The 22,671-nt window shown below is 38.6% G+C and overlaps 1 protein-coding gene across 1 annotated transcript; it reads left to right on the forward strand.

Moving 5' to 3' along the window:
• The first annotated feature begins 8,949 nt into the window (after window positions 1-8,949).
• On the forward strand, window positions 8,950-20,581 carry LOC100893868 (ATP-dependent translocase ABCB1). Its single transcript, XM_030987603.1, has 8 exons — window positions 8,950-9,319; window positions 11,318-11,366; window positions 11,698-11,964; window positions 12,523-12,656; window positions 13,263-13,339; window positions 18,965-19,059; window positions 19,396-19,520; window positions 20,461-20,581. The coding sequence occupies exons 1-8, from the start codon at window positions 9,147-9,149 to the stop codon at window positions 20,579-20,581; spliced, it is 1,041 nt and encodes a 346-aa protein (XP_030843463.1). The 5' UTR covers window positions 8,950-9,146.
• The last annotated feature ends 2,090 nt before the right edge of the window (window positions 20,582-22,671 follow it).

The raw sequence follows: 22,671 nt of genomic DNA on the forward strand, positions 1-22,671 counted from the left end.
ATTAATCAATTTTAATCATTTTTTTATTATTCTTATTAATTATTTATTCATTTATTATCATATTAAGATTATTAGCATTATTACATTTAAATATAACCCAAACTGGTTTATTACTTTAACCCTAACCCTAAATTCGGAACAATATAACTAATTCAACTAATGACTAGTAAATAAACCTATTGTTTCTTGGAATACCTATAAGTTTCCTCTGCCTGAAAGCGTACGTAAATGGCAGTAATTCTTTTGTTCAATCGTTAACAGGACATGAAAGTGACTCTTTTCACTACATATTATGTCCGTCTGATGACGCTGTAAGGGTGTCATGCTTCGAAAGTGCCAAGTTAATGATTAACTACCTAGGAGCAGCTCTGACAAATAGTCTTAAACTTGGATCATGCAGACCCTAGTTTCGACACTGTGGTTAATATTATGCCACGTACCATAAACCGTAGCCTTTTGACAAGGCCTCGTGACTCTAAGCGGCTGAGATGAGTCTAGATACCCGGAGTGAACGCGCGACCGAGTGACGGAACGTCACGAGGCCTTTTGGAAAGTGGGTTTCACTGCTGTGCATGAATTATTCATAGATACATATTAACATGCCAATACGCCTACTTTGGATTTATTGACCAATCAGAACGGCGATCTCCCAGTTGGCTTCGTTCGTGATTCGTTCCATGTAGAGGTCAGTGGTCTTAGCACGTACGTAATAGTTCATAGCATATAGGTCCATGTTCGCACTACGTAGAGTTTACTGTGTGTGTGTGTGTGTGTGTGTGTGATGGATACTACTATGCTGACGTCGTGCGAGGATACGTTCGCTGATTGAACGCTCCATTTTCTGGAGCGAATTCTAGTCGGAAACAATGGTTAACATAAGAAATCCAAATCAGATTGATAAAGGCCACTAGGATGGGCTCCTCGCTCTCGCGTTCACTTGGGTTTTCGCGATTAGTCTCGTTTTAGTCGCTCGGCGTCTATCAGACAAGTGGCCTTGTTTAAAGGCTACATAAACCGCAGTCCGCCCAACAAAGGATTGTGCTTGCACACTGCACTGCTTATCGGTCTTTGCAGTTTTGCAGGACTGGAACAGCCCTCCACCCCTCCACCCCCCAAAAACCTAAAAAGTTATGACAATAATAAGCTGTTAAACAAGACTAAATTTCATTCTTAATCCATATTCTGCCTATTTTGTCAAGATGACAACGGATGTAGGGCTTACTGCCGTTTTAAAATGAATAACTCTGTTTTTGATCAAAGTCCGTAGCGCAGATGTCTGCATCCCATATTTTATCAATAATCCTGATAACAAAACGAGTTTGGCAGCTTAATACCCCTTTCGCAAGGTTATACTTATATATTTTTATAAACAGAAATATATAACTTATCTCAGAAACATACTTCATGTTATAATCTTTTTATAAATATGTATATATATATATATATATATATATATATATTAATGAAGACTCTTATATTACCACGGTTACATGAGGGTCTGTGACTTCATAGCCTGAACCATTCTTTGACTCAATGTTGTTGTGGTTAAGGATAATGATAATGTTATATGTAATGATGATGATAATGATGATGATATTGATGATGACAATGATGAGGTTGAGGCCTAAAAAAAAAGATTTTGTATTGCCCTTTAGGTGCCAAAACATGGGTCGGTCGTTCGGAAATCTTTTTGCTTTTTTAACTTCCTCTTTAGGCTTATATCTTTAATTTTGAATGCTTTAATACATTTTTTTTTCTCTAAAAAACGGTAGTTTTTTTTTTTTTTTTTTTTTTTTTTTATTTTTTTATAAAGCCTACCGGAGATTTAATTAGGCCTGATTGTGATGATGATTATGATGGTGATAGAATGATGGTGATGGTTAATTAAAGATAATGATGATTATAGTGATGATGATCAGTGATGAGGTCAAATGATGATCTATGATGGTGATAGTGATGGTCATGTTTAAATGAAAGTGATGATGATTTGATGATAATGATGATGGTGTTGAGGTTAAATGGCGAAGATCAGTACCGAATTTTGCAGTTTTAATCTTAATAAACCCCACCACCGCGACCTCCCCGTAGGCCTACTTGCTGAATGCCGACTTATTGATTGATTGATTGATTGATGATAACGATATAGGACATGGTGATCGTGATGGGTGGTAGATCATTTCATGCCATCTGTTTGGGGTTCCGTTACCATGGTTATTGGTGAAGAGTCAGGTACAGTTTATGTCATATAGGATATAACCTGGCAGGATATATAACTAAACCAAACGCGAATGTATAAAAGCGACGACATTATGGAATTAAAAAAAATGTAAAGCTTGACGGGGAGAAAGCACATTCTTCCATTCCATGACATTGACATTGTTTTTGTTTCTAACTGGCACAAGTCATCAATAGATCTAGAAATGTGATAAGGAGAAAATCACTCTAACAAAGTAACGCCATACGATATATAAGGACTAATAATCACTTGATTATGTTTATTACTTATGAGTAAATGATTATTAGATCATATGGATATATAGTAAACAAAATTGGCATTGTACAAACTGGGCATTAGACCGACTGGCAATTAAACCAAATTGGTAATAGACCTATTAGAGATTAGACCAAATTGAAATTAGACCAAAATACAAATGATTGTTAGACCATGTGGATAGTAAACTGACTGGGTGTAACCCTTACGAGAATAGACCAGTTGTGTAGTAGACGAACTGGCTGTAGACCAAATGGCAATTAACCGTCTACATGTTCTACATAGTCCCCCCCCCCCAAAAAAAAAAAAAAAAAAAAAAATGAAGAAAAAAAATGAAAAATGAAAAATGAAAAATGAAAAATGAAAACAAATTAAATATGAAGAAAAAAAACCTATACACAAACACACGGTTACACATACCACACAAACCTATCTACACTTGAATAATTAAATTGCATAGAAACACTTTGTGAGGTTCATTCTGTGTCCGGACGCTTAACTAAATTGAATTATAGTCTTTAGAGAGAGAGAGAGAGAGAGAGTGAGTATGCGAACTGGCTCAGCGGTATAGCATTGGTTCATCATCTAGTGGATTCGCTGGTGCCCTTCGCATTCGGAACTGTCGCGTCGGTCCCCTGGTCGCTTACAGTAACACATACATAACACAAATATGCTTTCTTTGATAACAGTCAGGTAAAATAAACCATCAAACAAAGTTTAAACAAAAGCTGACACTAAAGACTTATGCATTTGAATTTAACGAAAAATATGCATAACAGAAACATCACTATAATTCCCTACAGTTTTTTAATTTACAATATTGTCCAGCTAATCTAATGAAAGATTTATGAGATATTATGTGTAAAATTCTTCAAAACTGTTTGGATGACCCACCTGTCTGGACACACGACATTAAAATAACTCTGATTCTGAGAAACATCTGCCTCTGAGAAAATGAGATTCATTGACAATTAAGCAAAAATAGCGCTTCGATTGGCACGTTGAAAAAGTCATACCTACATAAAATGAGATATATATGTCTGAATCTTGTAAAGAGCAATTTACTTACAAAAGTAGGCTTAGCAGATATTTTGTTTTCCTATGTCCTCGGTTTATGAGATGCAGAAGAAACTCCTTTCAACCATGTGCCAGTGGCGCACGACGTGCTGTATCCGCTCTTGTGCCTGACTTGTGGAGCCACTTAACGCGCGCGCAAACTGAGCATCGGCATTGTCACACGTTCATGACGTCATACAGTGGGGTAGTGTGGCACTGATTCCGGGGGGGGGGGGGGGGGGGGGGATCGGAAATAATAGTGGATGAAATACAAAAAGGCAGTGCCATATAATGAGGAGAGAGTGTAGAAGGTTTGCTATCTTATGCATTTAATGTTCACTTTCTTCTTTTCTCATGCTCTTTCATCTTTTCTTTCATTTTCTTCTTCTTCTTCTTCTTCTTCTTCTTCTTCTTCTTCTTCTTCTTCTTCTTCTTCTCATTTATTGACACATTTTTTTATTCGATGCAGGGGCATGTGACATCATAAGAGTGATGAATTGTGAGAGCTTGTTTTCAATTGATTATAGTCATACCCTTGAACAGCTTAAAGGGAGTGTAGCCTGACGAGACTATATACGTGTCTTTCCCGTGGCCTGACTCTGGGCCAATCGGGTATACGGACGACGCGAAACCGAAACGTGAGGAGAACTTCGGTTTGTTTCGCGAATGCAGACCATGTAGCATGGGTGTCGATCCCCGGGGGGGGGGGGGGTGGCCTGTACAATCACCCCCCCCCCCCAAATAATTCACCATCAAAAAAAAAAATCAAGAGAAAAATTAATGATGAGAGTAGTTAATGATTATTACTCGCAAGATGACCATCAATATACACATTTTGCTATCATATTTTTTCATTTTCTCTATCTCATTATATACGAGGTAAATGAGACATCAGTATATGAGACAAGAATAAATTGAGTTATCGCTCATAAGGCTTCATCAGGATTATTGATGAATTTATTCAATTTGTTCAATCAACAGCATCATAGAAATGCAGTGCGCCAAATGCAAAGACGCAGCGTTAAAAAGCGACGAGCTAAATGTTGAGCGCGAAGCGCAAAAGTAGCAATCTGCATTGCACATCAGACAATCCTGGACAGTGTAAGCATAGATGAACTCTGTGACAAATTCGTGATGAGATCGGAGACAAGGAGAAAGCTTCCGCGCTTTGCGCAGGAGCAGGGAAACTGAATTCAGACAAGGATTTAGAGTCGAGAACGGTACAACGCATCGTCTCCTTCTCTAATAATTTAAAGAAACGTCAAAGCTTCCGCGCTCCGTACGCGGGAGGGGGGGGGAAACTGAATTCAGACAAGGATTAAGAGTCGTGAATGGTACATCGATCGTCTTCTTTCTTTAATAATTTAATGAAACGTCAAAGCTTCGGCGCTTCGCGCGGGAGGGGGGAGGAACTGAATTCAGACAAGGATTAAGAGTCGAGAATGGTATATCGACCGTCTTCTTTATTTAATAATCTAATGAAACGTCAGAGCTTCCGCGCTACGCGCGTAGGAAGGGAAACTTAGTTAAAACATTAAGGATCAATAGTCGAGAATGGTACATCGAATCGTCTTCTTTCTTTAATAATCTAATGAAACGTCAGAGCTTCCGCGCTTCGCGGGGGAAGGGGGAAACTCCCCCTCCCTGCACCCAACCCCCTAGGAAACGCGCTTCGCGTGCTCACTACCGCCCCCCCCCCCCCTAAAATGAAATCCTGGCTATGCGCTTGGGGAGGGGGTGCAACCTGCCACACGCTTCTACCTCTTGGTTGCTTTGATCCATTACCGAAAATATTTTGGCACCTATCATCCCCCCCAACCATGGATACAAATCGACACCCTTGCCATGTAGAGATTAAGTCGCTGACTAACGTAAATCAAGTCCATTCATTTACGTTCAGTTGTCCAAAATGAGACGTAGATGGCGTTAACCAGTATGTGCCAAGCTGTGAACACAATATTGTGACGGCACTCGCGGCATGATGCTCTCCAACGACACAGCAGCTGAATATGCCAATGCATACATTAACTCTATAATGTAATCTTTCTTTTTCTTTTTCTTATTGAATTGAATAGAATTGAATTTATTTGAATTTGAATTGAATTGAATTGAATTGAAATTGAATTTGCATCTCTTAATTTTGTCTTAATTTTCAGCTGTAAAGCCTACTTTACAGGTGACAAAGTAAACATTTTGGCTTTCTCAAAGGCTTAATTCTCATATGTCAGTTATATTGATCAAAATAATGCTTGTGATCTAAAGGTTTTAAGTCAATAGTATCTTAGATGAGGACGAGTGGCGGATCGGGGGAGGGTAGCATTTCGGGTAGACTGCCACACGAAATTTTAATCACCAACAAATAGGCCAACAAAATCCCCTTCAGTCTTTTATTCAGTTCCCAAACTGTCGGGTGTAGTGGTTTATTCACTTGACTCCCAATGCAATAGTTTGGGGTTCGAATCCCAGCCTAATAGTTAACGTCCATTGGCAAGAAATTAATCCACATTTGACAGTCTCCATCTATGTGTAAATGCGTACCTGGCAATTGCTGAGTGTAATAATTATTATGCATAATTGAAGGCCTTTGGCAAGAACAGCACAGATGATGAGGCTAGTTCCATGGGTAAAACAAATTATTATTATTTTAGAATTCACGCGTTGTACCTATCCACTTTATGAGATATTTATTGTTAAGTTCATTAAAGCGGGACTGCACCACTTGTAGCTACTTCCGCCCTCTATATATTAGCCAACAATGCCTAAGCGGTACCCGTTGATCCCTCATGGTCCCTTTTTTCTTATGTTAATTTAGAGCTGATTTGATGAGATAATCACCTGCCAGTGACCACACAGGGAGGTCTAATCCCTCCTGGCCAAACTAGTGCAGATAGGCTTAAAGGTAAAGACCAGTATTGGTAACGCCCCAATTTCAAAAAATGAAATGGAAGCTCTCATTACCAATCATGTGAAAGAATATGTTTTGACTAATACATGATGATAAAAAATTTGCCCGGAAACCGCCTACTTATTCATTTATTTGGTAAACTTGTTTCTCTCATGGTTGTGTGAGAGATATAGGGTAGTCCCGTATACATCTTTCTGTGTATAGTGCTTGTAACTTTACGAAGAATGGGCCAAATTTCTTATCATTTTGATGATTCCAGAACCTTGCAGATGCTAGATGCTAGATGATCAACCTTTTCTGATCGATTCCACAACGTTTCTTTCACAATGCAATCGCATGACCATTACTGGTCTTTACCTTTAAAGAGAAGGTTGAGTTCTGCATGGGAAGAGGTGAAAAATAACTTGTGAATATTACTCATTCTTATTATGCAAGTATGGAAGAACATCAGTTAAGACATGTTCCCTGAAAAGCATGGCTCTTCAAATGCTTTCATATTCTAAATATGCATGTAACATCGTAAAAATCGGGGGGGGGGGCGGCTTTTTACGCCACGTGTTCGTGTAGTCCCATATACATCTTTCTGTGCAAGTGTTTGTAACTTTACCAGGACTTGGCCAAATTTCTTATCATTTTGATATTTCCAGAACCTTGCAATACACACAAATTCTTATATGCTAGCTAGATGATCAACCTTTTCTGGTCGGTTCCACACCGTTTCTTTCACAATACAATCGCATGACCAGAACTCAATTTCATCTTTAAGTTATTGTTCCATATATCACATTTTCCAATACAGGGCCCTGTCTTATAAAGAGTTACGGAGTGATCCGAATCAATCGCAAGCACTCTAATCTATCGCAAGTTTGCAGTCTCTTATCTCTTATGAACATAATTAGGTGCGATTGATATAAATCGCAAATTAATCGCAGCTGTTTATCAAACGGGGACCTGGTTATAGAAAACAAAAAGTGATTTAACGGTAAGTTGTGCAAGAGTAACCAGGGGGGTGTTTCACAAAGATCCTAAGTAGAACTTAACACTAAGTTAGACTTAAAAATTATGGACAGCCATTGAAGCCTTAAAATGAAATACATTCAAAAGCAGAAATTCAAGTATTTTAGACTTTTTTTATAACTTCCACATCAAGAACATGAAATCTCCTTGATGATAGAAAATATGAATGATTTGAATCAACATGTTATGCCTTTCAAAATAACTTTTACAAAATATTTTCAAAGTCGCTAACGGCTTTCCATAATTTTTAAGTCCAACTTAGAGTTAAGTTCTACTTAGGATCTTTGTGAAACACCCCCCAGGACAGAAACCATTATGCAGAAGTAATGAAAACGGTGTATTCTTATGATGATATAATCCGATAGCATAAATCAAATATTTCAATTTATCAAAGGAATGATAATTAAATATTCATTTATAATTAAGGAGGAAAAAGTCAAGAGCTTTCCAATCTATTTTAAAAAGATTTCCTCTCTGGGGATTGTAGTCCAACTTTCCCCTTGTTTTGAGAAGAAATAAACACAACAACAATAAACGCCTCTCCCATCTTGAATCAGTCCCATAAGAGGAGCTTTCCTCACTCTATTTAACTGATTGTTTGAAGTGACCCCCACCCCCTTTGGACAAGGCTCGTATGTAATGTGCTACTTTAATTATAATCTCTGCCAGTTCCCTTTTCGGGTCAGCATATAGTACCTTGCTCGCAGACCTATCTAAGTCATATTAATTATAATTTGACTAAGTTTGTTGAAAGTCCATAGGTCAATCGTCATAATATTACGTAACCAGCTGATGATGTGCTCTTCTAAAAATAAGATAATTAAAGCTGGAAATAGTAACGGCCCAGTCGTCAAGTCTTCAGGAAACTCTTGTTTTTGCGCAACGATCTATTTAGCAAAGATATAAGCTCGTAAGTATTAGGCCTACATCATTTCATTATTTCAGAGAGCATTGCTTTTTTTTTCTCGAGTACCGGAACGGAATAAAGTTTTACCTACCTATTAAATGTGATTTATAACGAAGTAAGATACAATGGCCGATCACAGGTAACGATGCGTCATCGTTAAATACGGTTCACGATAACCTCATATAGGCCTACATGCCAGGCGCGGATCCAAGGGGGGGGGGGCTTGCGACGGGTCCGCCCCCCCCCCCGCTTATTCGCCGGCCGGGTGATCAATTAATTCGCTTCTGCTAAATATTTTCTCAAGAATTGAGCCCCCCCCCCCGCTTATTCGCCGGTCGGGTGATCAGCTGATTCGCTACTGCTAAATATTTTCTCACGAATTGAGCCCCCCCCCCCCCCCCCCCCCTCGCCTCCGACTGGATCCGCCACTGCTTTACATGCGCTACGAACAAACATATTTCGGTTAGGTTGCGAAATAACGACCTTTGTATAATTGACTCATTATTTACTATATATTTACCAGCATCGTTGTCATCGCCTGCTTATATTTATTCGATCCTTACAGTTCAGTTACAACGTTATGTGTTCGTTTTCGCAATAGGTGTCACTGCTCCGCTTTTAAAGATCACTTCTAAAATTACTAGCACGAATTTGATCCGATTTTATTTCTAATCTAAATTATTTTGATTACTTCGCTTTTCAGGAATTACTGTCAGAATTATTTGTTGTAATTTGAAAATAATAGGGAAATATTTCCACAGCTGAAAGGCATGGAGAAGGAGAAATCGAATGGTGTCGGACCGGCAACCGACGTCGAGTTCAAACCGACATCGATGAATGGGAAAAACGGAGCAGTGAACGGGAAGGTCAATGCGGACGTCAATGGATCGGTGGTCGAATCCAAAAAGAATAACAACGGGGAGGACGATGGTGATGATGGAAAGTAAGTGAAGATAATTTGCATTAACAATAAGGAATTTTAAAATAATGTACCTTTTTTTAAAAACAATTTATTTTTTCCATATTTTCCCCTCCACAGGGATTTTATTGATTTTCATTTGAAACAAATTAACAAATATATATTCAAGGTAAGTTACCTTTATAACATAAATACAATTGGCTTCTCAATATACAAGTATGAATGAACTGTTGAGTGAACAGAAAACTAACAAATCAATAATTCATTTCTGATATGCATGGGAAGAAAAGAAATACAGAAAAATATCATTTTATGTAAACAAATTCCTAAATTGAAACCATTTTCTGGTGAATTTATTATTTCTACAATTCGAATTTGCAATATACATTTCGTTTTTGAAGTAATTTATAAACAAAACTCTAATATTATCAAAGTCGGGCAATTGTTTCTTTATTTTGCAAGTATACACCATCTGTCGCACCACAATCAGTATACAATTCAAAGCATAATTATTTGAACCTCTTAAACCAATAATTTATCTTGTAATGAAAATGTTAATTTGCGTACATTTACATAGCAGATGTATAACTGTTTCAATCTGTTCATTACAAAATGTACATTCTTTTCTTGGGACTAAATTCATTTTAAACAGTAGATCGTTCGTATATAATATGCGTTGCAAAACTTTAAACTGAAACCATCTTAACAAATTAATGATTAAAAATACTTGACTGGATTTTCTCGATGAGATTCCAATCTTTAACCCACTTTGGTTAAACATTATTTCCGATGAGTAATGAAAGTCTTATAATATTCGTGAATATGCTATTTAGATTTTGTTTCTGTCATAAGGATGTAAGCCCATAATATTTTCCATATGCAAGTATTACAAATAAAATGTGAATTTCCAACGCTCTGAACAGGAAACGGATTTGAGCCTTTATAAAAACACACCGAACTTTTTGAACGTAATCATGTACGTAATGGTTGTTAGGAAAGGTTTATTATCGCTGGGTCTACAACCAGTTCGTCTACTACCCAATCGGTTTATTCCCACAGAAGACGTATTGGAGATTAGACCATATGACTATTAGCCTATAGTTATTAGACCAAATGATAAGTAGACGAAATGGTTATTAGACCATGCAGATACGCTATGAACATGACGGACAAAGAAAGAGGACAAAATATACAGTTCCTCATTTTACCCTCAACAATTGCTGTGGTAGACAAAGGAACATCCCTTCACTGCTATTGTAAAAATGTGTAGCTAGAACAGGTGTCACATGCATATTCACCTGTTCTACACATGTTTTTACATAAGAGCAGTGAAGTTCCTTTGTCTACCACAGCAATTGTTGAGGGTAGATCGAGGAACTGTATATTTACTCCTCTTTCTTTGTCCGTCATATTCATAGTGATAGTAGGTGGACTGAGTGTAGACCATTATGGGAATAGACTTATTGGGTAGTAGACGAACTGGCTATAGACCAAATGGCAATTCATCCTTAGGAAAATTGTCATTGAAATAATGTAAGATATGTAGGCCTAGCTATACTCTAAAGGTGACCTTCTAAAGGTTTTGCAGTGCATGCTGCATTATAATGAAGCAATGATATCAGCTTTACAAATATTATTAGTAGAGGTATGACGTGCATTTCTGTATTTTTCAAGTTCTAGCGACTAAGAAAATAAATTGTATGTTTAACATCAACGATTTCCGCATTTATTCTTCTTTTTTCTCGGGGTCAAAAATAGGGCCTACACTTGGGCTGTGTAAAATTTTACCGAATACTGCGAAAATTCATGTATTGTTCATTCAATTAAATCGATATACATTGCCATCCCTACCCCCCCCCCCCCCTCTCTCTCTCTCTCTCTATTTCTCCCTCTCTCTTTCTATCTCTTGCTTTCTCTCTCTCTCTCTCTCTCTGACTTGCTTTCTCTCTCTCTCTCTATCTCTCTCTCTCTCTCTCTCTCGCTTCTCTCTTCTATCTCTCTTCTACCCCTCTTTCTCTCCAGAACTGAGGAGCAAGAAGAGGAGAAACCCAAAGTTGCACTGACGAGACTGGTATGTTATAACTCACGATCATTACCAAATTATAAATGTCCAAAATAATTCTCATTATTCAGGCAAATATCACAAGGACGTTGATCCTGATGGTGATGAGGTTAGATTCCCTCTTCTCAATAATTTTTAAACCTTTAAACCCTGTATCCTAATTATTTAAAGCGTATTGTTTTAAACATTATAATTATGCCCCAATTCCGGTGCTGGATGAAAGCCCCCCCCCCCCCCCCCTCACTTGTACCTTGTAAAATCATGTCCCTAATAGATGATCACAGACTTAAGCCATAGGTCCATGCTCTAATTATGCAAAAAGTGAACAATTTTCTCGTAGTTTCGCTACGCGACATCGCTGGACGGGTTCCTCATGCTGATCGGTTCGCTGGCCGCCATCGTGCACGGCTGCGCCTGGCCCGTGCTTAACATCGTCTTCGGCGAGCTCATCGACAGCTTCACCGATTTTGCCAAAAACGACACCAACGCAACGACGTCGCCGACAGCGTCATCGAACCCCACTCAGGACTTCGATGACCAGATGCAGTTGTATGCCGTAATCTTCTCTCTCATAGGGGTAGCGACCGTATGCTTTGCTTATCTACAGGTGGGATATGCTATCTGTTCCTTGATTCTTCTGTTTATCTGTTTATCCATCTCCTTTTTTACTCCTTTGTTCATTCATTTCTATAGATAGGCCTTTTCTGCCGTTGTGCAGTGGTGCATCTAGCAAAGGGCGTAGTCCCTTAATAATAATTTTAAAAAAACCCATCAAAGATAATCAATATAATCATAGACAAGGTTTATTGCATTCAATGGATTGCTTTACTAGTTAAGACCCTCTTTTAGTCCAAATAAGGCCCACATTTTGATTATTTGAGACATTATAAGCATGAATGTGAAGTTTTCTAGTAAAAGGTTAATGCATAAAGCACATTTCAATTGACATTTTCTCGTGTTTTCCTTAATTGTGTATGTTGCACAGTTTGATTGTTTGTTTTATTTGTTAGTTTGTTTTTATGTCTGTATAAATCATCAACATGTAATTCATGTGATGTAATTCAGGATATAAATACGGCAGATAATCCATTTTGTTTTATCATTTGATATCATTTTCATTTATCAACATTGTGATCATATATATACATTTGGTCTCATTTTCTAGAATTCTTTGTGGACACTGGCTTGTGAGCGTCAGATTTACAAGATTCGAAAAGCGTTTTTTGACGCCATTCTGTATCAGGAGATAGCTTGGTTTGACGTACATAAAAGTGGAGAACTCACCTCAAGATTGGCCGAGTAAGCTTTCAACTCTTATCCTCTTCTGTTTTATTCCCAGCAAATTTATCGCAGCCTTATATCGTCACGAATACATTGCCTGCCTCGGGTTTCTATAATAATCAGTGTATGCATTTGTTGTTGACATATGAGTCAGATATTCCCATTCTAATAAATCATCAAAAGTTTGTCATATATTTGTGAACACATTAATGCTCATTCTCATTTGAGAATCTATATCCTCTTTTGGAACTTGATATCTTCTTCAATATGAATATCTACCTGTTTATGTTTTCTAATACAATGATATTGGACGTATGGGGAAAGTAAAGAAACCCCCTGAAGACCTAATAATAATCAGATCAATCTATATCTCGTATACATGTATATAGCGCAGCCATGTTCCATTAGTCTGCCTTATGCAATATATATTTTGCTCTGCCCATAAGCATTGAGCACTGTACGGAGGAATAGACCAAATCTAAGTATATATATATATATATATATATATATATATATATATATATTTAGTGTACAGTGTAGGGCATTCTTATACTTTTTCGTTTTTCTTCTCTTTGTAATTAACACTCCAACAATTCGATTATTCTGTTGTCATTTTTCTTCCAGTGATATGGAGCGAGTGAAAGAGGGACTAGGGGACAAAATCTCAATCAGTTTGCAGTATGTCGCGATGTTTTTCGCAGGTAAATGCATTCATTTAAAAATAAATATGAAGTAAAGCATTGGTGACGATGCACATTCAAATGAATGAATGAATGAATGAATAATGTAGAAAACAGCCGAAGATTGTACAGTTTAACTTGTCAAGAATACGTTAAATATAGGCCTCTTTATATTTTTCATTGACATTCAACTAATTTAAATGATGTGCACTTTGATATTCAACAAAAAGGAAAATTCACTCATGCATATATCCCCCCTGGGGTTTATAATGTAATTCGTGGGTTCGAATCCCGGCCGCGTCATACCAAAAGACGTTAAAAGATGGGAGTTGTTGCTACCTTGTTTGGCGTTCAACAATAAGGGGATAGAGCAACGTCGATCTGGCGCTGCTCAGTGGCTGCCGGGCTCACGATCAATTGGGCAAAAAGAATTTCCGTTTCGGTTTAATAAAATTTGGAGTGGACTATTAGGCTATTATTATTATTATTTATTATTATTATTATTATAAACGGTAGATGCTGTAGTGTATCAAATATGTCCAGCGATGGAGGGGGCGTTATCGGTTTATTGCCGTTTGTTCTACACCCGGTTTGTCTAATACGCAATTAGTCTATTCCAATATGTTTACACCTAACCCATCCACTATCCGCATGATCATTTAATCCTAAATAATAATTATCATCAAATGATTATCAGATCTGATGGACGGTAGACGAAATGGCCATTATAAAAACTGGCTTTTAGACTTAATGAACTGTTGACCAACGGGGAAGTAGACTAATAGGAGATATGGAAACTAGACCAAATGACTATTAGTATTTACCTCGGCGACAGAAATGGCACTATTCCTGCAACCTCGATCCATAATTTCAACTAGAGCCTCTCACAGTGCATGGCATATTTGTTTAGTATTAGCCTAAATAGTCATTAGACCAAATGATAAGTAGACGAAATATGATCACCCCCCCCCCCCCCAACAAAAAAAACCCCCACCAATAACAACAAACATTCTTCTCAATATTCCTCTTAGTTTGTTTCTAACTATGTACGCTTCGTATGATAATGTTCTCTTTCTTTGTTTGTGTAATTATTTCTTTTTAACGCACTTTGTATATTACGAAAAGGCGCTTTAAAAACGTCACGTCCCCTCGTCTCTATCTTCCCTATACAGTGCGTTTCAGAAAAACGAAACCAAGAATTATCGATGTTTTATCATAACTTAGTCACATTTATAATTGGTAAATGACACATATTTGTAAAGATTAGATCCTCCTCTTTCATTTCATGCAACTCATATAATACATATTCCACGCATGAGGGATTAAAATTTGGCGGACGGTATCTGAATTTCAAGGAGAAAATCACAGTTCTAGAAAAATGAGTTTCTACCCTTTCATATGAGACCTCAATCAGGAAAAATGAGCAAGGAATGACAAAGTTCTGTTTGTTTGAAATAGTGCTTGCATTTCCATAATTTTATAAAACGAATTCGTTTTCAATGGGTGCCTGCCGTAGCAACAAACAGAGTTGACAAAAAACTTAACTCCATTTCGTTGACAATCAGCCGAAGACGAAAGACTTCATGCATGACTGATTATCAACGAAACGAATTTTCTCAATTCTGCATGTTGCTATGGCAGGCACCCACTGAAAACGAATTAATGATAAAACATCGATAATTCTCGCTACCCTAAATAGGTACGAAAATCTCGAAATTCGCGAGACGAGGTAATTTTCACTCTCTCGGGACGTCACTACAACTTCCGGTATAGAGCCCCATCCCAAGTCACGGCCTTCATCTACCCCCATTTTTCAGGGTTCTTACGCTTGAAATTATGAGCCCAGCACTGTGCAGCCTCACAAAAGAAAACCATCGTCACTGATGTCAAAAGACGCAAAAAACAACGAATGAAATGTTCAAATAAACGTTGAAATATTTGCGAAAAAAAAACAAGACCGAGCAGACGACATATTCGGTGCATACACGTTGTGTGGCGACGGCGTTTTACGTTTGCGCTATCGCGCCTAGTAATATAGCGCCTGCACAGGAAGCTGCAATGTCGAAAAGCTATCCCATAATGCAATGCGCGTTTTCAGGATTTTCCCCGGATCTCGGCAGAATCGCTATTTGGGGTAGCGAGAATTGTCGGTTTCGTTTTTTCTGGGACGCACTGTATATCTCTTTTCTTCATTCTCCCGGGGGTATACATGCCCCGGTGCCTCCTGTTTCTCCATCACTGCCCAGATGCATCCATCCTTTAAAGGGATAGTTGAGTTCTGTTTTCAGACCGAAAATCCCTTAAAAGTGCATGGTTATTGCTCTTATTTTTATCTATGACATTTATAGTGCCCTTATAGAACCTAAACTTGCTATGAAGGTCATTTTAGACCCCAAAATGTTTAGCCAATACGATCATACCAATTCAGCTCCACTTTAAAAAAACACGGTGACCGTTAATTAATTATTTAATTAAAAATAACAATACATGAGCAGGCTAATTGTGTGTAATGTAAGCAACACGGAAATGCCAACAAAAAAACAAACATCGGCATTGGCTGAAATACGACGTAAAAGGCGCTATTTCGTTCTTTTTAACGGTTTTTACAAATTTTTCAAAATATCTAATACATGGTGGTACACAAGTATTAGAAATCGTTATATTTCAGCCGTCTCTGAACCGATTTTGATCAAACAAAGATGATTTTGTCATTTAAATATTATGTTCTTTAAAATTTGACACTCAGTTTTTCATTATCTCACACAAAAAATATTTTGTGTAGTGTCCTCTGCAACATAGCTCAACCTTTAAGTTCTGTTAGCAAATAAGAACACGGATTCAATACCCGCATGCAGTTGAATTCTTATCTTCCGCGACTTGTTGATTTTCCGCCAAAGGTGCACACATTCCCACTATATATATACAACGGTAGCATATTACACATGACCTTATTGACAATATAGGGGCGTAACTAGCATTTCAACTGGCCGGGGGTTGGGAGGGGGGGGGGGCCGGGGGTCTGACCATATTGCAGAAAAGTTAGTTAAAAAGAACTATACTAGAAAATGTAGCGTCATTTTTAATTTGTGTCCAATTTGTCACTCAATTCAACGAAGAATAAGCACGCACGGATTAGTAATCAGCTTTTACGATTTGCCGACATGTTCATTAAAAGACAAATTAAGTAATTTTGCAGACAGAAAAAAATAAAGGGCCGTGTCCCTATATAGAAAATGGTCAGCTAAGTTGTTAAATTGTTTTTTGTTTGTTTTTTGGTTTAATGGCGAATGTCCGTCGGTGAATGCATGATTTTTATCAGGCAGTACTCAAGATGCCAAAGTCCGTTTTTTATTGACATGATGTTCCATTTTGGCCATCCTGATCTCAATGAGTATGACATCATGTCTATAAATAGCTAAGTTGTTCAATGGTTTTTTTTTTTTTGGTTATGTTTATTCCTTCATCTTTCCCTTTGCTCTCACTTTTTTGTTTATCCTTCGATTGGGGGTGGGGCACGTGCCCCCCCCCCCCCCTTCCCGTGCGCCACCGTAGCTACGCCATCATTCATCCAGAGTTTATATTTGCTATTTATGGACATGATGTCATTCTCATTAAGATCAAGATGGCCAAAATGGAACATCAGTCAATAAAAACGGACTTTGGCATATTGAGCACTGACGACAAAAACCGTGCATTCATCGATGAACATTCGCCATTAAACCAACAACAAAAAACAACAATTGAACAACTTAGCTTTTTATAGACATGATGCCATTGTCATTGAGATCAGGAAGGCCAAAATGGAGCATCAAGTTAATAAAAACGGACTTTGGCATCTTGAGTACTGCCTGAGAAAAATCATACATTCACCGATGGACATTCGCCATTTTAAACATAAGAACAAAAAACAAACATTGAACAACTTAAGCTATGGTCACAAATCAGAGCGGCGACCGACCGATTAGTAGCCTACTCGGTCGCCGCTGGAATTCAGGCATCGCCCAGCGATTTTTGGAGAAGTCAAGCCGGCTGTAGAGCCCCAGCGATGCCTGGGCGGTGCCCTGTTGATTTCCCGTCGGTCGCCGGTCGATTTTAGGTCAAAACTGGGCTAAATCGCGGAGCTTTTCCACGCGGTGTCCCGGCAGTGACCGACGGGGACCCACCGATTCCCGAACAATCTCCCACCGGCCGCCGGCTGGTTTAAAGATATTGCAGGGCGGCCGGCCAGTGATCGGCGGGGCTCCAAAATACGCTCGGTGCCCGGCCGTTCGCCACCCGGGCACCGAACTAGTCGAGCGTTCGCCGCCGAGCGATTTAGGTAAAAAATTGAAGCCGCTAAGTCAAAGGCTGCCAACCGATTTTGGACTCGCCGCCCAGTGACCGACTGATCTCCCAGCGGCAACCGGGCGGTGACCTACACACAGAGAAAAGTAGATGTAAATTGACTCCCTATAGGGAGTAACTGCTTGTCACTAAAATGACACCCCTCAGGAAGTAAATTTACTCCCCAATTTATTAATTTCTTTTTCTTCATAAGAAGGTGTAAATTTGCACCCCAAGGTTATGATTGTACTCCCTTTATATGAGCGACAGTGTTTCCAAAATGGTCTAATAATCATTGAATCATACCTAATGATAACAATCAGGTGATTATTACAGTGTACATGAACCTGTGTCCGTTTAACTTTAAAATGCAACATTTTCACGCTCTTAAGGGGCAGTACTATACCCCCCGCCCTCCCCCTGCCTGGCCAACCTTCCCCCTCAAATAATTTCCATCTAGTACAGTGTTTTTTACCGGAGTGCCGCAATATTGCTCTAAGGGTGCCACGAGAGAAAATAAATAAAACAAATTATGAAAACCGAAGCTTGGAAGCCGCGAGAGTATATAATTGTAGGGGGAAACAGCTTTTTCAGGATAAATATAGAATCTTTCTTTCTCGCTAGCTAAATTTAGAAACAGGATGATTTCAGGCAGCCAACTTTCATGAATACCTCAATAAGTGGACAACGAGGTGCCCGAATATCCTTCTATCTTACATCGAGGTACCCAAATAGGCCTAGGCTTACATTTTTTTTTTTGGAGGGGGGGGGGGGGGGGTTTGCTCGCCTCGCTTACTCGCAAAATTTAAAACCAAATATGCTGGTACGTGTGTATATAGCAAAATAGTGATGCAAAGTGAATTTTCTTAAAGTGTTGCCGTGACTATAACAAAGATGAAAAACACTGACCCAGGAGACTAAAACTGGTGCCTCCCCCAATGACTGAGCCCTCGCTACGCCACTGCCTGGAGGATTCTGTTTACGTGTCATGTGCAAAGGTCCGCAACTCGCAATATGAAATACTCTAAATGAAGAGTCCGAACTTTTTGTGAAGCTCGATGAAATAATAAAGGCACATCAATAGACGTAGAAAATTCGAAGTCCGTTGGTTTAAGCAATCGACTGGAAATGCAGTGGGTGTGTCCAGCTGTAATCTTCTCTCCATCTCAAAAATTCACCTACACACAAAATGCATGGTCGTGTTCACACGTTCCACATTTCATCCTTTCACGCCGTCTCTTTCAAGCATATAAAGATGCTTCATGTATATTGATGATAATCAGTATTTACTTTACCTCTTGCTCTGTCCATCCCATGAACCAGGTTTTGCCATCGCGTTCTTCAAGAGCTGGGAGTTAACCCTAGTACTCCTCTCCATGACACCCCTCATAGCCATCGCTGGGGGCTTCATGACATACGTAAGTCTCCTGGTTTCTCTAGCTCTTCGGGGTACGTGGTGGGGGGGGGGGGATGGGATGGGGTTCCCAAAAGCTTTCTATCATCAATGAAGGCCATCATATTGAACAATAAATGTTTCTTAAAAAAAAAGTTAACGATGAATTTCTGTAAATCATGATAAATTAATTGATTAATAAATTTCAAATCAATGCCAAGACCTCCCCCCTCCCCACTCTCTCTCTCTCTCTCTCTCTCTCTCTCTCTCTCTCTATCTCTCTCTCCCTATCCCCTCCCACATCTCTCTTTCCCGCTCTCTCTCTCACTTACTCTCCATTCTTCACGAAACAATAATGTAGGTACTGACATCATTCTCGAAAAAGGAGCAAGAGTCATACGCCGGGGCTGGAAGCGTCGCCGAAGAGGTTCTCTCCTGTATCAGGACTGTCGTAGCATTCGGAGGAGAACAGAAGGAGGTTGCCAGGTAACCACTAACAAAGGGACGGCGGCTCAACTTCAGAGGGGGGAGGGGGGCTAAGGAGGAAGAAAGAGAGGATACAGAGAGAGTGTGTGTGTGTGTGTGTGTGAGAGAGAGAGAGAGAGAGAGAGAAAGGGAGAGGGAGACGAAAAATGAAAAATATATGAAGACTAATCTGCATGTTATTTATCTATCAATACCCAATATACCAATGGCCCCGCAATTTTCCTGGCGCTGCACTAAGACGCCGGTCGTGGATAATAAAGAAATATTACTTTCACAAAAAAAAAGAGACAACTTCATATCTGTTTGTAATACTCAAGAAGAATATCATATTACTAATACTGGCAAGGGATTTTCTTTTACCATAACATGAGAATGAATGAAAAACAATCCGCATTATGTTACAACCTGTTTTGTCCAAATTGGACTGAAGAATAAATCTAGTGACACAAACATGACCGAGTTCTCACTGGATTTTGAAATTTAATTTGAGTTTATTTATTTTACAAGCTCGAATGTATGCCAGAAAACAAACAATATAACAGAATGGAGAATATTACATCTGGAAACAATATAATTAATATTGAAAAAGTTTAGTTACATGATTGACAGCTGAACACATTTGACAGTTTGAAGATTAATGAAGGTAAGAATGTTTCTATGTGACATGTGAAAATGAGTGACTTGTAATGCTAAGCTTCTCTTACATGTAAGATCGAAATGAAGAGAAACAGAATCTGGATAATGATAATCTTCATTATTTCATTGTGCATGTTGCGGTGGTGGCACTAGGCAAAATGACATGAACATGTCATGTGACAAGCCCATTCACTTCAGATCCTCTTTCGATCATTTGACGAAAAAGCACCTATCCAAAATATTAAACAAGAAAGCCTAATTTGAACAATCAGAATAAAACTCCGATTTCTCTCTTAAACGTCAGGTACGAGAAAGAGCTTCATACAGCCCGTGATCTGGGGGTGAAGAAAGGAGTGACAACTGGGGTAGGAATGGGTGTCACCATGCTCATCCTCTACGGTTCCTACGGCTTAGCATTCTGGTAAGGATTTATTAAAATGACTTTATTTTTTGTTGTTGCATATTTACAATATTACAATCTATTGGCGGAAGAAGGGTATTTGGTAAAATATCCAATATCCGCCCATTTTTATAATCCCTTAATCGATGATCAATATGTTTTAATGTTGAACTAGTTATGCCCAGTTTCTATTTTCTCATTACAATGAGGGATTCGTGATTTAGAAATAAATCAGTACACCTGTTACTACGAGTTTGTATAGTGTTATTTAAAAGAGAAGCCAACCCTAGTATACAGTTGGTCTTAATAAAAGCAGAAAATGAGAGGAAAGTTTGAGCAAAATCCGATGAAAAATAATAAAGTTATGAATGTCCAAAGTTGTCATCTGTGAAACACTAATTGGCAATACTGTGACGTATCTTGTGAGGTTTTCCCCAATTAGTTCTGTGCAGCTATTTCATTTTCTTAGTTATTGATGACGAAATGGATTCGTTTCATTCATGGGTTGTATAGAAACATCTTTGCAATGATTATATTTAGTATGCATGTACGATTGAAAAATGTCAAAGGGAAAATAGACACTTCTGATGTTTTTTAGTACAGAGCAAATGGGAGGGAACCTCGCAAGATACGTCTGAACAGTGTTGCCAATTCGTGTTTCACAGATGACAACTTAGAAAATTTTGCTCCAACTTTCACTGAACTGTTTGTCTCACTTTTTGCTTCTATTAAAACCACCCTAATATCAGGCTGGACTTCCCCTTTACTAAAGAGAACACGTTGACCAAAACCACGTATAGGCTAACCTGGTGCCATGGATCTGACATTCTATATTTTTGATTGTCACCATTGTGACGGCTCCCGTTGATGCATTGTGTTGCACCCATGATAACTCAATGAAAATCTCATCATTACAGTATACTATAATGTTATATATGCGATATGAAAATTACATAGAAACCTCCTCGCTGCCCATGTATTAGGTGACAGGTGGCATGAAGTTCTCAATATTCTCGAGATCAGCCTTTCCCCTTCTCCAGCCCGTCATGAAGGTGAACGTGGCTATAAAGTTGTGTATATAGATTGAAGACGAAACAAAACAACTAGATAATAATTATATAAAGCAGTGTAGTCTTTGAATCCCGTCTAAACACCTTCTCAAATCATAGTTTTTAGAGGTTGGCCTATTTGTAATCAAGCTCATCTGAACATGCAAACTTGACTAGACAAGACCATTTCATCACAGGATATAATAATACTTCTAAGCATTTGACCTCTTCCACCTACCCACAGGAGTCTTAAAACAATACTAAATCTTGCTTACAATTCATTTTGGAGTATTGATCAAGGAAAATCATGTGTTTGCTTTCGTAATGCGAGTTCATAAATAAATTTTAACAATTCGGTGAATCAATTTACGACAAATTGGGCACTTCGCATCATCTCTTGATTGCAGAATCAGAGAGCAATTATAACATGTGTTTGCATGTCCACAAGGCAGCAGGGCAGTGTCCCTATCACAATCTAGACAAATACTGCAAGAAGTATCTATTTCCTCTCTTTCCAGCTTGGCTTGGGCATCCTCAAGAGCTCTTTGTTTAGCAGTAAGTGCAGCTTCGATCGTACCAAGTTTTGTTTCTGTTGCTGTGAGTTTCCTCTTTGTTTGCAGTGTTTCAGTCTTCTTTTCGGAAATTTCGTCTCGAAGTTTTTTCATTGAAATTTGAGTCTCAACGTCGAGTCTCTTCTGCGTCGCATTTATTTTAGCAATTCTATCGTAGAGTTCTGCGTTCTCCTGCGCCAGTTGATTATTTGCATCTTTTGACTTGACAGATTCGGTCCGCAATTTTTCCAGATATTTCTGGGTTTTTAAGAGTTTCTTGTTTGTTTTCCATGTTTCAGTCTTCTTTTCGGAAATTTCGACTCGAAGTTTGTTGATTCTTTCGCAGAGTTCTGCGTTCTCCTGCGCCAGTCGACTCTCTGCATCTTTCGACTTGACCAATGCGGCCCGCAATTCCTGCAGATTCTTTTGGGTTTCTGTGAGTTTCCCATTTTTTCTCAGTATTTCAGTCTTCTTTTCGGAATGTTCCCTTCGGGTCTTAAGCTTCAGTTCGGAGA

This window comes from Strongylocentrotus purpuratus, unplaced genomic scaffold (assembly GCF_000002235.5).
Source record: "Strongylocentrotus purpuratus isolate Spur 01 unplaced genomic scaffold, Spur_5.0 spur5_scaffold_16, whole genome shotgun sequence".
Lineage (NCBI taxonomy): Eukaryota > Metazoa > Echinodermata > Echinoidea > Camarodonta > Strongylocentrotidae > Strongylocentrotus > Strongylocentrotus purpuratus.